This window comes from Planococcus citri, chromosome 4 (genome assembly GCF_950023065.1).
Source record: "Planococcus citri chromosome 4, ihPlaCitr1.1, whole genome shotgun sequence".
Lineage (NCBI taxonomy): Eukaryota > Metazoa > Arthropoda > Insecta > Hemiptera > Pseudococcidae > Planococcus > Planococcus citri.
In genome coordinates, this window is record NC_088680.1 from 30,485,974 (window position 1) to 30,498,863 (window position 12,890).

General features: G+C 32.8%; 2 protein-coding genes across 2 annotated transcripts in view; one reads left to right on the top strand and one right to left on the bottom strand.

Annotated features, from left to right (window-relative positions):
- LOC135845811 (hemicentin-1-like) overlaps nt 1-12,890 on the top strand; it is a 972,708-nt gene that overhangs the window by 244,511 nt on the left and 715,307 nt on the right. The gene's annotated exons all lie outside the window — the stretch shown is intronic.
- Nucleotides 2,033-12,846, bottom strand: LOC135843455 (uncharacterized). Its single transcript, XM_065361354.1, has 4 exons — nt 12,526-12,846; nt 7,707-7,838; nt 7,422-7,617; nt 2,033-4,315 (listed from the first exon to the last, which is right to left on the bottom strand). The coding sequence occupies exons 2-4, from the start codon at nt 7,823-7,825 to the stop codon at nt 3,347-3,349; spliced, it is 1,284 nt and encodes a 427-aa protein (XP_065217426.1). The 5' UTR covers nt 7,826-7,838; nt 12,526-12,846; the 3' UTR covers nt 2,033-3,346.

Consider the following 12,890-nt stretch of genomic DNA (forward strand, 5'->3'; position numbering starts at 1 on the left):
ACCCAAAGTTGCTACTTTTTAGATTTTTCAACATTTTTCAAAAGATGATAAAATTCATATTTTGAACAAAAACAATGAACAGATTTGTATATATACCTTAGTATATACCTACCTTATTTACATATGGCGGAAACATTTTTTCCGCTCCCGTCCCATGTAGTTTTATCACTGGTGAAAAAATTGACCCATGAAATTTTAAGTTCCATGGGTGAAAAATAAGAGATGTTGGTGAGCCCCCACAATTTTACAAAATGTGAAAAAATCGAAATATTAGGGAAAATTTTTAAAAATGTGAATTACCTATCTAGTTCCAACACCTCAGTCAAAATCCATACTTGGGTAAAATCAAATTAAGGCCCCTATCTCCACCCATGACTAATTTGTGGATTAGGAAGAGAGCTCTCATGCATAACATATGGTGAATCAAATATTTATTAACGCCTTTAAGTTGTCGGGTTTCATGAGAAGAAGCTCTCCAACAACGTTAGTATAAATAAGTCGTGCCAGAAAGCACTCTGCCCCCCTCCCCTCAGTTCTCAAAATATATTTTGAAAAAACGAAAAATTTGAAGTTTTAGGCTTTTTTACTCTCTATCCTTGAATTTGGTCCATTTTCATTAGAAACATTGTTGAATATTTTTCACCCCTCTACATGATGAAAAAGTGAAACTTGTCTCCTTCCTGAAAAAATGAAAAAAAATGAACATTTCCACGTTTATCATTTTTTTAAATTTTAATCCTTGGATTTGGTCGATTTTTATCAAAAAATAATTTACCTATTTAATGCTTTCGATTTGCCCCCCCCCCACCCTCTAATTCCACGATGAAAAAGAGGAATTTGGTCCATCTTCAAGTTTCTAGAAATAAATTTGATCTGTTGAAAAATTAATTTCATAGTTATGAGTTATTTTGATTTTTTAAGTTTTATTGTATCTAAATGAGTTGAACTAGCTAAGATTGTTGCTTGAGAAACCAAGAAAGAGATTTATTTCAGTAGGTAAGTAATTGATCACTTTTGGCGGTCAATTGCCATATTGAAAATGAAACAGCAAACAAGTAAGGAGTTTCTTTTTCTGCAAAAAAAGTCATCTATGTGAAAGAAATCTGAGAGATTGAATTTTTAAAAAAATGTACCACATATTTCTGTACTCCAGACCAAAAAGAATGGAAATCCAATTTTTTTGGATTTTGAGAGGAAAGCTCTTGCAAACCTCTTCCCAATGATGTGGAAATCGCAAAATTGAAAAAAAAAATGGTTTTTCATCCTTTTTGCCCTGGAGCACAGATTTATGTGATACTAATTCGTTCATTTTTTTTGATTTTTTTCAACTTTGAAGGTCTTTATGTGGAAGGCCAACAATGTTGGGGGTTTTCTCGAAAAAAAAAGATAGGTATCTAAAAGCAAGGCATGTTTTGTGAGGCTCGCAAACGAAAATTTCTGATCAATAAAATTGAAGACCTGTATAGTCATGTCATGACATTTAAAAAAAGTGTACCTTTTTCTGGAACATTTTGTTCTAGAAAACAGAATAGGAGCCAACCCAAACATGAAAATACAATTGCTGTAGAGGGTAACGGAGGACCGGAAGTGCTCAGGTAGCTAGGGAACTTTATGCCCAAGCTCGTGGCTGCACTGAGCTCCGGCTCAGCGCGATCTGGTGGATTTATTCCTCCGAGCCACGAGCGGATTTGGCTGCCGTGTATGCTTTGCAGTTTCCTAGAGTCGTTGAGAGTAGTCGCTCCTTTCACGAGTACGTTATAGGGAACGCCCATAAGAGCAGAACGGCATATTTCATATGTGTATTAAAAGTACCAGGTATTACCTGATTACACTTGTATGTCTTATTTGGTTGAATATTAATAAATGGTTGAAAGAATATTTATTGTTCTAATTTATTATATGAGGTTAAATGAGACGTACAAACTGTTTGAGAGAATTGGGGGGAAGAAAGCCGGACCTTCCCAGAGTAGCAGGAGGAATCGTTAGATATTCTCTCAACATTGCTTTACACAAAAAAGAAATGAAAAAAAAATGTCATTTGATGTAAGTATAATGAAAAATGAAAAAAAATGTTTTACCAATAGCTACTAGCTAGCTATAAAAATAACGATTTCGTGGACACATTAAATGTAACTTATGAAAAATTAGGCAATGATATGTTACGTACCTATACATACACTTACTTATTTAAGAATAGGGCTTACTTATCATGCACTATAAATATGAAATAGGAATACCATACAACAAAAAAAATCATTAGATAGTTCGTTATCATCATTATTACTCCTACGTACAGGGTGCGCAGAAATATCGAGTACCCTCAAAAAAGTTTTTTACCAAACGTTTTGGCTGGTCACAATGAATGATAATAATGATAGCCCATGATTGGTAATATTTCACCAATCATTTGTAGATAAGCATCTACTTATCTATTTCACGTTACCAACCTAAATTTCTAACCAAAAACTTACTTTGGGGCACTCGATATTTTTGCGCACCCTCTACCTATACCTATTCATATGTACAATCATTTTGAATAAAACCAAAAAAATGTTTATTTGCGAGGTATTATGTAATTTTATTTTATTAATACAGAAAAGTCCAAAGAAAATTAATACCTAGGTATTCTAAAAAATTCAAAATTTGAGTCTTAATTTTTATTGCATAGATACATACCTAATTGTTATTATACATATATGTATCAGTCTATCTGTATTAGGTATATGTACTTATAAAATTTTTAAATGAAATTGAAACGAAGTATTAAATACAAACCAGAGCGAAGCAAGATTTTAATATTGTGTAAGACTTTCATTTTATTGATACCTGTTATTTACCTAGATCTACCTAAAAAATTTCAAGGCAGAGCGTGTACGAATTTTCTACCAATTTTTACAATGAATTGTTATAATGTGAGCTTGTGGAGCCCTTTCATTTTTTTTAAGGAAGAAAAAAAAGAAATCAGGTGTCCAAAATTATCCAGCAGTATTGGTTCCAACATTCATAAAAAATGACTAGAGGGTTAAGTATCTAATTTCTTGAGTTTCTTACTTTTAAAATTCTAAATTGCTACTAATGAAGCAAATAATAAACCAATACTCTCAGCAAACAAAAATTAGGTGAACTAATAATCATGATCTATAGAGTTAATATTTTTCAACCTGAGGTAAAGTTATAAGATGGTGAAAAATGAATGTCTCTTTTCTCTTAGGTTTTTATATCAAATCGTGCTCTGTTCTGATACGAACACATAATAAGTAAAATTTTCCAAATAGGTTGCTTTAGACGTAATCATCTTGGCCACAGCATCAAGAGTCTAGATGAGCACTTTTATGTAGATGTGTACTTATCCAGCAGCCACAAACTTCGAAGTAGGAGTACCCGATACACCTTTACTCGCACCACCTGACGAAAGTGACGAAAGATCAGCCCTTGTATCCTGAGGTGCACCTCCAACCATTTGCTCTTTTTCGTCATTACACCGAGCGCAATCTTTATTTCGATACGCTTTTCTGCTCTTGCTATTGTATACAATTCCAGTATACGTGGCACATTCTGCTTTAACCGATTCTTGTTTGAACGATTTCGGGCACGATTTTACTAAAAATGGTACACACTTTCTAGTAAATTCTTGCGCATTTTCCGGTAATATCGATCCAAACTCGCAAATGAAATCTTTATTGTTATGTTTGCTGACGAATTTCTTATTATAAGGATCGTATCTGGCATTCAATGCAATTTGATCGGCGATATTGGCATATTTTCTGAAATCAATCGTACGAGATTGTCGTTTCGCTCGACCAGGATAGTTGTACTGATTTTGCGACAATTGAGGAACATTCGCGTCGATTTTAATTGGAAATGAGTAAACGGCGGGCGAAAGTTGGTCGTAATTCGAGTCGTTGTACAAATACAGATTTATATCGAGGACTAATCGAGGTACATTAGGAGGATACACCGGTTCGTTAGCGATATCCACTCTTGTATTTACCTTGTCGTAATCATATTCATTATTGATATAATTCGAACCGACCGGAGTCGAATATGAGTTTGGGACAACGATGGGTTTTTTCAAGTAACCCGCCGGAGCTTCTCCGCAAGCTACACCCATCGTCCACGGGATCCAATTTGACATATCTTGATCGTAATTACAGGCTGCGCAATAAGGATTACCATAGGTTGTACGGGTTGCCAGGTTTGAAACGTGCAGTATTAAAGACATATCGTCGCTTTCTAGCGGTTTTAGCGAATTTTCGCATAATTCGGCCATATTGTGGTCTTTCCAATCGGCGGCACATTGAGCTTTGAGGTATACCTGAGAACGAAAACATGTTTTAGATTTCAAACATTGTTCAATATTGAAATATGAAAATCGTCGATTAGACGGATTTTTCAGAGCTCATACTCGCTTACTTTTTCAAGTTACCAAGTTGATATTAACTAGTTTCTAAAGTTACCTACTTTTATATATAAAAAAAAATAATGAAAATGCGAATAAAATAATAAAAAAAAGAATAATTATTTGTGAAAGTGTCTAATACACTTTTTTATTCTCTTCCAACTGCCTCAGTGCATTTTCAGGGTCCATTCACTTGAAAATTTTCTACACAAACTATACTAGAGTAAAATTTGTGATCGAAGAAATCCGATTGGTTGAACAAATTTTGTTGTTCATAAATTTTCTCAACCAGTGAAGTTTGAAATGACGTCATTTTTATGTACACATATTCTGAAAATTCCAAAGTGAATGCAACCCAATGTTACGGTCGCAAAGCCCTGCCTTTCTGCCAAAAATATCAAGAAATCTCACCTTTTGTCTACAATGTCCCTATGCGCCCCAAAAAAGGAGCCAAATTTCGAAGAATCATGAAAAGTCAAGTTGATACATCAAATGGTATGTTTTCGAGATTCTATTTTGAAATATTTTATCAATTTATCAGTATTTTGGGGCACACAGGGACATTGTGGGGCGGGACCCAAAAAATAAGTTCATATTTGTGCTTGGCGACCTCAAAAACATTCCATTTGATATATCACTCGACTTTTTGATGATTTTTTGAAATTATGGCCCCCCTGTTGGGGCACAGAGGGAGATTGGGAGGTGGTACCCAAAAACTAAGTTCATATTCGTACTCAGTGACCTCGAAAACATACCATTCGATATATCACTCAACTTTTCACGATTTTTCAAAATTTTTATCCCCTTTGGGGCACAGAGGGGCTTGAGGTATTGGACCCAAAAAATAAGTTGATATTCGTATTCAGCGACCTCGAAAACATACTATTTGATACATCGCATGTCCAAATTCGTTTTTCAAATATATGATTCAGTTGTGTGTTACTTGAAAAATCAAGCACCCCCCCCCCCCCCACTAACCACCGGGCAGGATTGAAGACCAATCAATGGTGGTGTGATTAATAGTTGGATGAGTAGACTTTTAAAACTAAAATTGAACGAAAACGAATTATATTAAGTGGTAACTCTGATCAATTTATTGGACTGGCCTTTTTTGAAACCGCTACTCTTTCCACCCCTTTTTTTAGGCACCCCTTTAGAGGTATGGGTATCGAGCGTAGTATCAAATTGTCGAAAATTTGAAGGGGAACATTTTTAGTCATGGTAGTTTTTCTCCTAAACCTAATATTTTCGGAGTAAATCGCAAAAAACGTGAATCGGAATCGGTCTTAGCCCCCTTAAAGAATTAGCTCCAGGTGTAGGAGGGTCAGTTTTTTTTTTGGTAGTTCAGGGGCTTCATCTGAACACATTCCCGAAGAAAAAATTTATGTGCCAATTTTTTCCTTTTCGCCCTCGCTTTTTTACGTTATTTTCCTGCTCTAAAAAATCTCGCTTTTTAATTGAAAAATTCATTAAAAAAGGTCTCCCATCTTCTACCAAGCTCGTGAAAAAGAACCATTCTTTTGTCAAAAATTCTCATTTTCTTGCAAAAATTTTCAAAAAAATGTACTTTTTCCAAAAATTGCTCATAAGTATTACATATTGTCAAAAAGTTTATCTTTTTAGTGATTTAAAAAGTCTAAAAATTTCTGAAAATTACCAAGTGAAAAATCTCGCTTTTTGAAAAAAAATTGAGAAAAAAACGTGATTTCTTTGCCAAATTTCATCCAAAAGCCTTGCTTCGGTATTTTTCAGGAATTAGTTTTCAAAAAACCCTGCTTTTTCCTGAAATTCAGATTGTCAAAGTTTTGTTTTTTCTCGAATTTCCAAAAATTGTAGTGTTTTTACATATTAGCTCATTAGTGTTTGAAAAGTCTCGATCTTTTAATAAGAATTTTCCAAAATTACTAAATGAAAAATCTCGCTTTTCGAAAAAAAAAAAATTCAGAAAAAAATGTGATTACCTACTTTGCCAAATTTCGTCCAAAAGCCTTACTTTATCGGTATTGTTAGAAATTAGTTTTCAAAAAGTTCTGCTTTTTGCTGAAATTCGGATTGTCAAAGTTTTATTATTACTCAAATTTCCAAAAATAGTCGATTTTTTACAAAAACTTTCAATTTTACTATTATACATATTTCACCCTCCCCCAAAAAAAATATTTTTAAAAATTGTTCAAAAATCTCGCTTTTCTGCCGAAAATTGTCAAAAAACTAGCTATCCTCTTGTTAAAATTGTCAGTTTCGTTTTATTTGCCGAAAATTAAATTTTCCTCTGAAAATTTCAGAAAAGTCTTACCTGATACTTAATTTCCCAAAAATTGTCAAAAAGTCTCGATTTTTATCAAAAAGTTTCAACTTTTTAGAGTTTTTGAGCGAGTAGCATTTTCAAAGATCCAATTAATTAACGAGTAGTATTTTTATAATAGTGAGCAATAATATTTTGGCGCCAAATTCGAAAAATTACCGGCAGTTATGGATTCATATTGGCAATTTTTTAAATGATGCAATAAATAGGCCTAATTTTTGGAATTCGATTATAAAAATCAGACATCTTTCTATGTATCAACAAGAAGTGGAACTGAAAAATCGGAATTAGAAAAAAAATTGATGCTACATCTCTAAGGTGAGATTACCTTGATTATTGGTATTATCAAAAGTTGTTTAGTTGAATGTTCCAATTTACGAGCAATTTTTTCGACGTGATTTTAATGAAAGTAGTGTAGGTAACGTACATTCAACTTTATAAATAGGTAATGAAAAAAATCAAAAAATGAGAAATCAGCTTCAAGTTGATATTTAAAAGCGATCTTAGCAACCTATGCAATCATCAACCAATAAGGTATGATAGAAGCAAATGCAAAAATCATCTTGCAATTAGCGAATAGCTCATGGCTTGTTAAATAAATAAATGCGTAACTTCAGCATTAAATGAAAAAATTAAGAGTTTTTTAAGTTACTGAAGTTGACTTTTTTCGGGGGGGGGGGGGGGGGATTGAATACGAGCTCTGATTATTACAATACTTACGGCGGAATTTTCTGAGCAATGATACGTCGAGGGATGACTCTGCTGGCTCGGGTAATAGAATCGTGAATCTTTACAGCAATCTTTATACTCTATGCAATCCTCATCGCACATACAATCTCGTCCCGATAAAGTACGCCTGTCTTCGGGTAAATTGGCATGGTTAACTAATCGACATGTAGCTTCGTTTTGACTAACCCTATAACGATGAGTTAATCATACGTGAAAGATTAATCGTATATTTACGCCTTTTTAATTAGGTAGACCGGTAAAGTGTGCAGTATTTACTTCAAATCGTAATGACTCAGCAGAAAACTATCGATGGCTGCTTCCAGCACCGGTATCAAGAAAATTGATACGTAGAGTATTGCGTAACATCCACGAGTCATTTTTTTATGTACATACATGCGCTTTAGGCATCTAAAAACAAAAGTAAATACTTATAATAGCTAGGTTGGTAAGTAATTCGATATGATACGAGCGCAAACATTTTTATAACGAGAGTAATACATACAAGCACACAATCAAAATAATGAGAGCACTTTAGTGCAATGTACAAACATCAGTACTTAGCTAAGGTATACATTAAAATGTCCAAATTACGAGTGAAAATTATATATCTACTTGTAATCAAAAAATAAATCTACCAAATGAGCTGAAAATTAGCACGTTAGAACCACAATGTTGTAGTATGCAATGCATCTTGTGGTGGGTAGATTTCCACATACTTACGCATCCAATTTTCAGTGCAGATGCTTTAAGACGAATTAAAATGAAATCATCGATCCAGTTCGTCTATAAAGTTTACTCAACTAATTGGTTCAAAATATAGACGAACCGGTTGTAAGCAAGGTTGACAAAACTTGAGATAAGATCCACTCATGCGAAATTTAGGTTAGGCAGAATCCCCTAAGATTATCTGCTGTCTTCAATCAACAAATACTTAACCTGTATTGTACACAGGTATATTTGTTCTAGGGGTAAAGAGTATTGCATACGAGCAATTAAAATCAATCTGCGTATTTATTCTTTATTTAAAATTGATTAATGGGGACAGTTTTAATCTCCAGCGAGAAAAAAAATCAAAACTGGTTGTTATGTAAACGAAACGTTACAAGTGAATGTTTTGTGCGATGGCATCAATTACTCGTACATTTTTGCTAACCGGATGGTAAAAGTAGTAATGGTCAAATGAAAAAAAAAATGTTTTTATTTTTATCTAATTATATTTCAATTCATATAAGTTGGGTAGAAAGGTGTGCGTAACACTTTGTTACTAATTTGTGAATACAAAAGTGGAAGTTTTCGCGTGCGCCAAAACGCGGTACCTATTTACCTAACTGATGAATTTTAACGTATCGTACGTAATTTAATACTTTGATGAAAGTAAAATCATTTTATATACTAATTTATCTAACGATGTCACAAATTATAAGCATAATATTTGTGTACAAGTTAGTATAGGTACGAGTAACTTGGAATGAAATAAATGAGAAGACATTTATTTAGATTAAAATAAATTTTCACCGACTGACTCGTGTTGCTTTGATAAAATTGCAAAGTTGTCTTCTTATATAAAATACCTACCTACCTTACTATCTAACTTGCACGTACTTTTCATTAGTACTTTTACTTCGGTAAAAAAAAAAAAGGAAAGGCCAGCTCATCATTTTTACGATTACGTAATATTTTAAGAGCATACATTTTTGTACGTTTGCTTACAGTACTTACATAAGGTTTACTAAGACTTTTATTTATGGTCGTAAATGAGTAACTACGTATTCACTTCAAGTTGGAGTATAAATTTTAGTGATAGAAAATTCACTAATTTTTCAAAGCAGCAGGTTAATTAAGTATGAAATCATTCGAAGGATTTTTTGAATAATTTGGCTCTGTATTAGTTATCATTGATGTTATTTTTTATATTATGTTTAAATCAAACTCGTTTATTGAAATTTTAGGAGCTCACCATAAAAAGAAACACTCGAGGTGTTCACTCTCGATTTAAACGAGACCGCGATTTTCAAAAAAAAAAAAAATGGACTGAAACTCCCACAATGATTAAAATTTCAGCAGCCTAAATTGATGTTATGATTTTTGGTGAATTTAAAAAAATTCAAAATCGTCCATTCTCGATGATTTAGGTAAGTAGGTACTTAGGTAGGTATGCTTACAGAAAAAAATCTGCGTATTTATGCAGTAAAAGTTGTGAAAATTAGTCCTAAAACTAACACGAATTCCTCCGAATCGAATTTCACCATTTTCGACCATTCTGAAGCCTCCAACACAAGTTTCGATTTCTCCAGAATTTTTGAATTTCTCTAGAAAGAACGGAAATTAATTTGGGCAGCTGAAACATCTAGTTGCAGATTATTCACGATCTGTTTAAAACGAATTTATCCACATTCGGGTCGATTTCTGGGGAGGAGGGGGAATGAAATTTGAATGTTGAAAAGCTACCAATTTTTTCCACCAATGAAAATTTCAGTACTTTTTTAGTAACCAAGTTACCCACTAAAGTTACTAGAAGTAACTGTTGTGGTTCCATTTTTAAAAATGTTGGCTGTTCAAGTCACTTTTTTTCAATTTTTTCAAATCTTGGCCCCTCTTTTTGAAGAAAACAAAAACAAATGTTGAACTTTTCAGTGCTATAGTTATACGTAGTCATTTACTGAAATTGTCAAGGGCTCGCTTTTTACAAAAAATAGTGGCGAATTTCACTTTTTCATAGTTGCAGAGAAGCCTCGCTTTTTTTTTGCTAAAAATGGACAAAATTTTCAATAAGTTCCGTTTTTCTCAAAAAGTACTCAAAAAAAAGTCTTTTTTTCAGAAATTGTTTGAAATTGCCAAAAATAAAACAAAGATTTGCTTTACCGACAAAAATTGCGAGAATGTGTCTTTTTTATCGAATTTTTAAAAACTCATTTTTTCCCCAGAAACCGAGTGCCTAAAACTTCGGAGTTTTTTTGCCATTTTTTTGGGGGTTGGGGGTGTGTGTTTGTAATTGCATGATTACTACACCTAATAAGAATACCTTGAAATCTCGCTTTTTGGCTACAAATTTCCAAATAGCAGCACCTATCACTTTTTGTCCCGAAAAGTTTTGCATTTTGTTAATTTATCGTCAAAAATTCTAGCTTTTTTGCAAAAAATTTCTTAGAAGCTCTACAGTTTGTTGAAATTATTGTCGAAGTCTCGTTTTTTGTCAAAATAGGAAAAAGTCTTGCCTTTTTGCCTGAATTGCCAGAAAAATTTTTTTTTGCCAAAATTGGTAAAAATTGTGTTGTTTTTTTTGCTTCGAAAAACGCTCACTCTTTTCCAACAGGTAATTGTTCTGTGTCGTTTTTGCACAAGAAATCGCTAAAAAGCCCTTTATTTCGCCGAAATTGCCAAAAGTCAAACATTTACTTATTGGTAGAAATTGCGAAAATCCTCAAGTTTTTGCCGAAAATTGCCAAAAAACTCTATATTTTTTAATCAAAAAATTGCAAAATATTTTGTAGTTCAACGACGTTTTTGGCAGTAATTGTCAAACAGTTCAGATTTTTGCTGAAATTGTACAAGTTTCTATCGAGTTTCGTTTTTAGATTTTGATAAAAAACGAAAACTTGTGGGATTTGTCACATTTTTGGTTACCTTTTCGGTTCCCTTTTCAAGCTATTTGGGTTACCGAAGTTACTCTCTCTCTTTTTTTCTTTGTTTTGAAAAAAAAACGAGTATACGATCTCTGAGAATTCTAATACTGGAAAGGGGATGGAAGGGGGTACTTGAGCTGGAAAATTTTGAATGTAGAAAAAAATGAATGAAAAAAACTTGATTTGAAATTTGTCTGATGAGGAAGAGAAGAAATGATAAATTATTGAGAATCAACCCAGAAAATAAAACAATCAAAGTGCTTAAGTACATATTTTGTTTTTGAAAAAAACTTCATTTCAAAAAATTGTAGTTATTCATTGTAGCCTAAGCTCATCAAACGTCAAGGTTTAATACCCCTTGCTTTCGATTAAGGAATGTCTTCTCCAATTAATATCGAGGTTTATTCATTAGTTTACTTTACAAGTGGGTACACCCAGGAATCAATTTTTTTTTCATGATCAAGAACATTTCCCAAAGGCTTTCAAAATTCTTGTTAACTATCTCAATGTTATATTAATTATTGATTGATTACGTAATTGCGAATTAGGTACAGGTACTATGATTTATAATCATACAATGCGTAAGTGTAAGAAACGCCCACGGGGGATTTTTTTCAAGTACCTATTTGAAGTGATTGAAATTGGGGTTCAGTTGCATCTTACCAAGCAAAAAATGATGAATCAAATTAATGTCAAGGTCGGGTGAGTTGATAGTCGTAGGATTTCTTATTCCGCATTTTCTGCGCAAAGGTTGCCGGCTTGGTGTTAGTACATATTTATCAAATACATAAAATTAATGGAAGGAAAACAAATGTGATTTTTAGAAATACTTATAATAGCGCGAGAAAAGAGATGAATTTTTTCAAGAAATCAGATTGAGTTTAGGTATTCTTAATAATTCAGTTTTGCAAAGGCCATTAAATTGTATCAAAACTTATTATGATCAAATGTAATCTGATTCATTCTCTTGATCACCTTTTTATCACAATAAAAAAATTTGAACACTTCAGCCAATTTAATATGAAATATACTCAGATCTATTTACACGCATTTAAAAAGAAAAAGGTTCGTGTATATCGACACATAATTGATAGGTAACTAATGACATTTCTTCACCATTGCCTACCCGATGAAACTTCAAAATTCAGCCCATCGTATACCTACTCATTAACAGATTACCACTACTCAATAATATCTCAAATATTGTAATTTTAAAAAAAGAAAAAACAGGTTTAGGTAAACTCAGTACCCAAATTTTTATTCAACGCATCCGTCAAAAAAATGATGAAAAACACATTTCAAACAGATAGATAAGAAGTAATCTGATCAAGCCACACTTTTTAACAGCTATGAAATCTGATATCTACGTTTATAAGCCGATTAAACAATACTTTGTGATGTGAAAGAAATTATAAGGAATGATATTTTACTTAGATATCTACGTAGGTATAAAAAAATTAAAAATTTCTTACCAAAATATTTCCTAATGTATCAACTCATAACTCGTAACACGTGCACTCGTAAGTATTAAAAATTACAATCATTCATCTACTCGTATAAATCGAATTCATCACAAATTATTACGCCTAAAACCAACACTGTATATTTTGAACCGAATGAGAGGTATCATCTACTCGTATGTCCAAATAAAAAGAGTTGATTTGAGCAACAACAATTTACATATTTTATACGTCTAGGGGTATTGTACCATATCAATACGTAACTACTGTGTAGCCTTAAACCTGATGCATACTAAGAAGCAAAACCAAGCTCTCACTTTTTAATTTTTTCACTGCGCATGGCACAAAATTGTTTTCCAAATTTTCGTTTGTAAACA

Bases quoted from the DNA above. Each gene is read 5' to 3' on its own strand.
- LOC135843455 (XM_065361354.1), bottom strand. From the start codon at position 7,825: ATGTATGTACATAAAAAAATGACTCGTGGATGTTACGCAATACTCTAC. The intron at 7,618-7,706 runs GTAAATACTGCA...TCATCGTTATAG, and splicing joins CTGAGTCATTACGATTTGAA to GGTTAGTCAAAACGAAGCTA. The intron at 4,316-7,421 runs GTAAGTATTGTA...TTTCGTTCTCAG, and splicing joins ATTGCTCAGAAAATTCCGCC to GTATACCTCAAAGCTCAATG.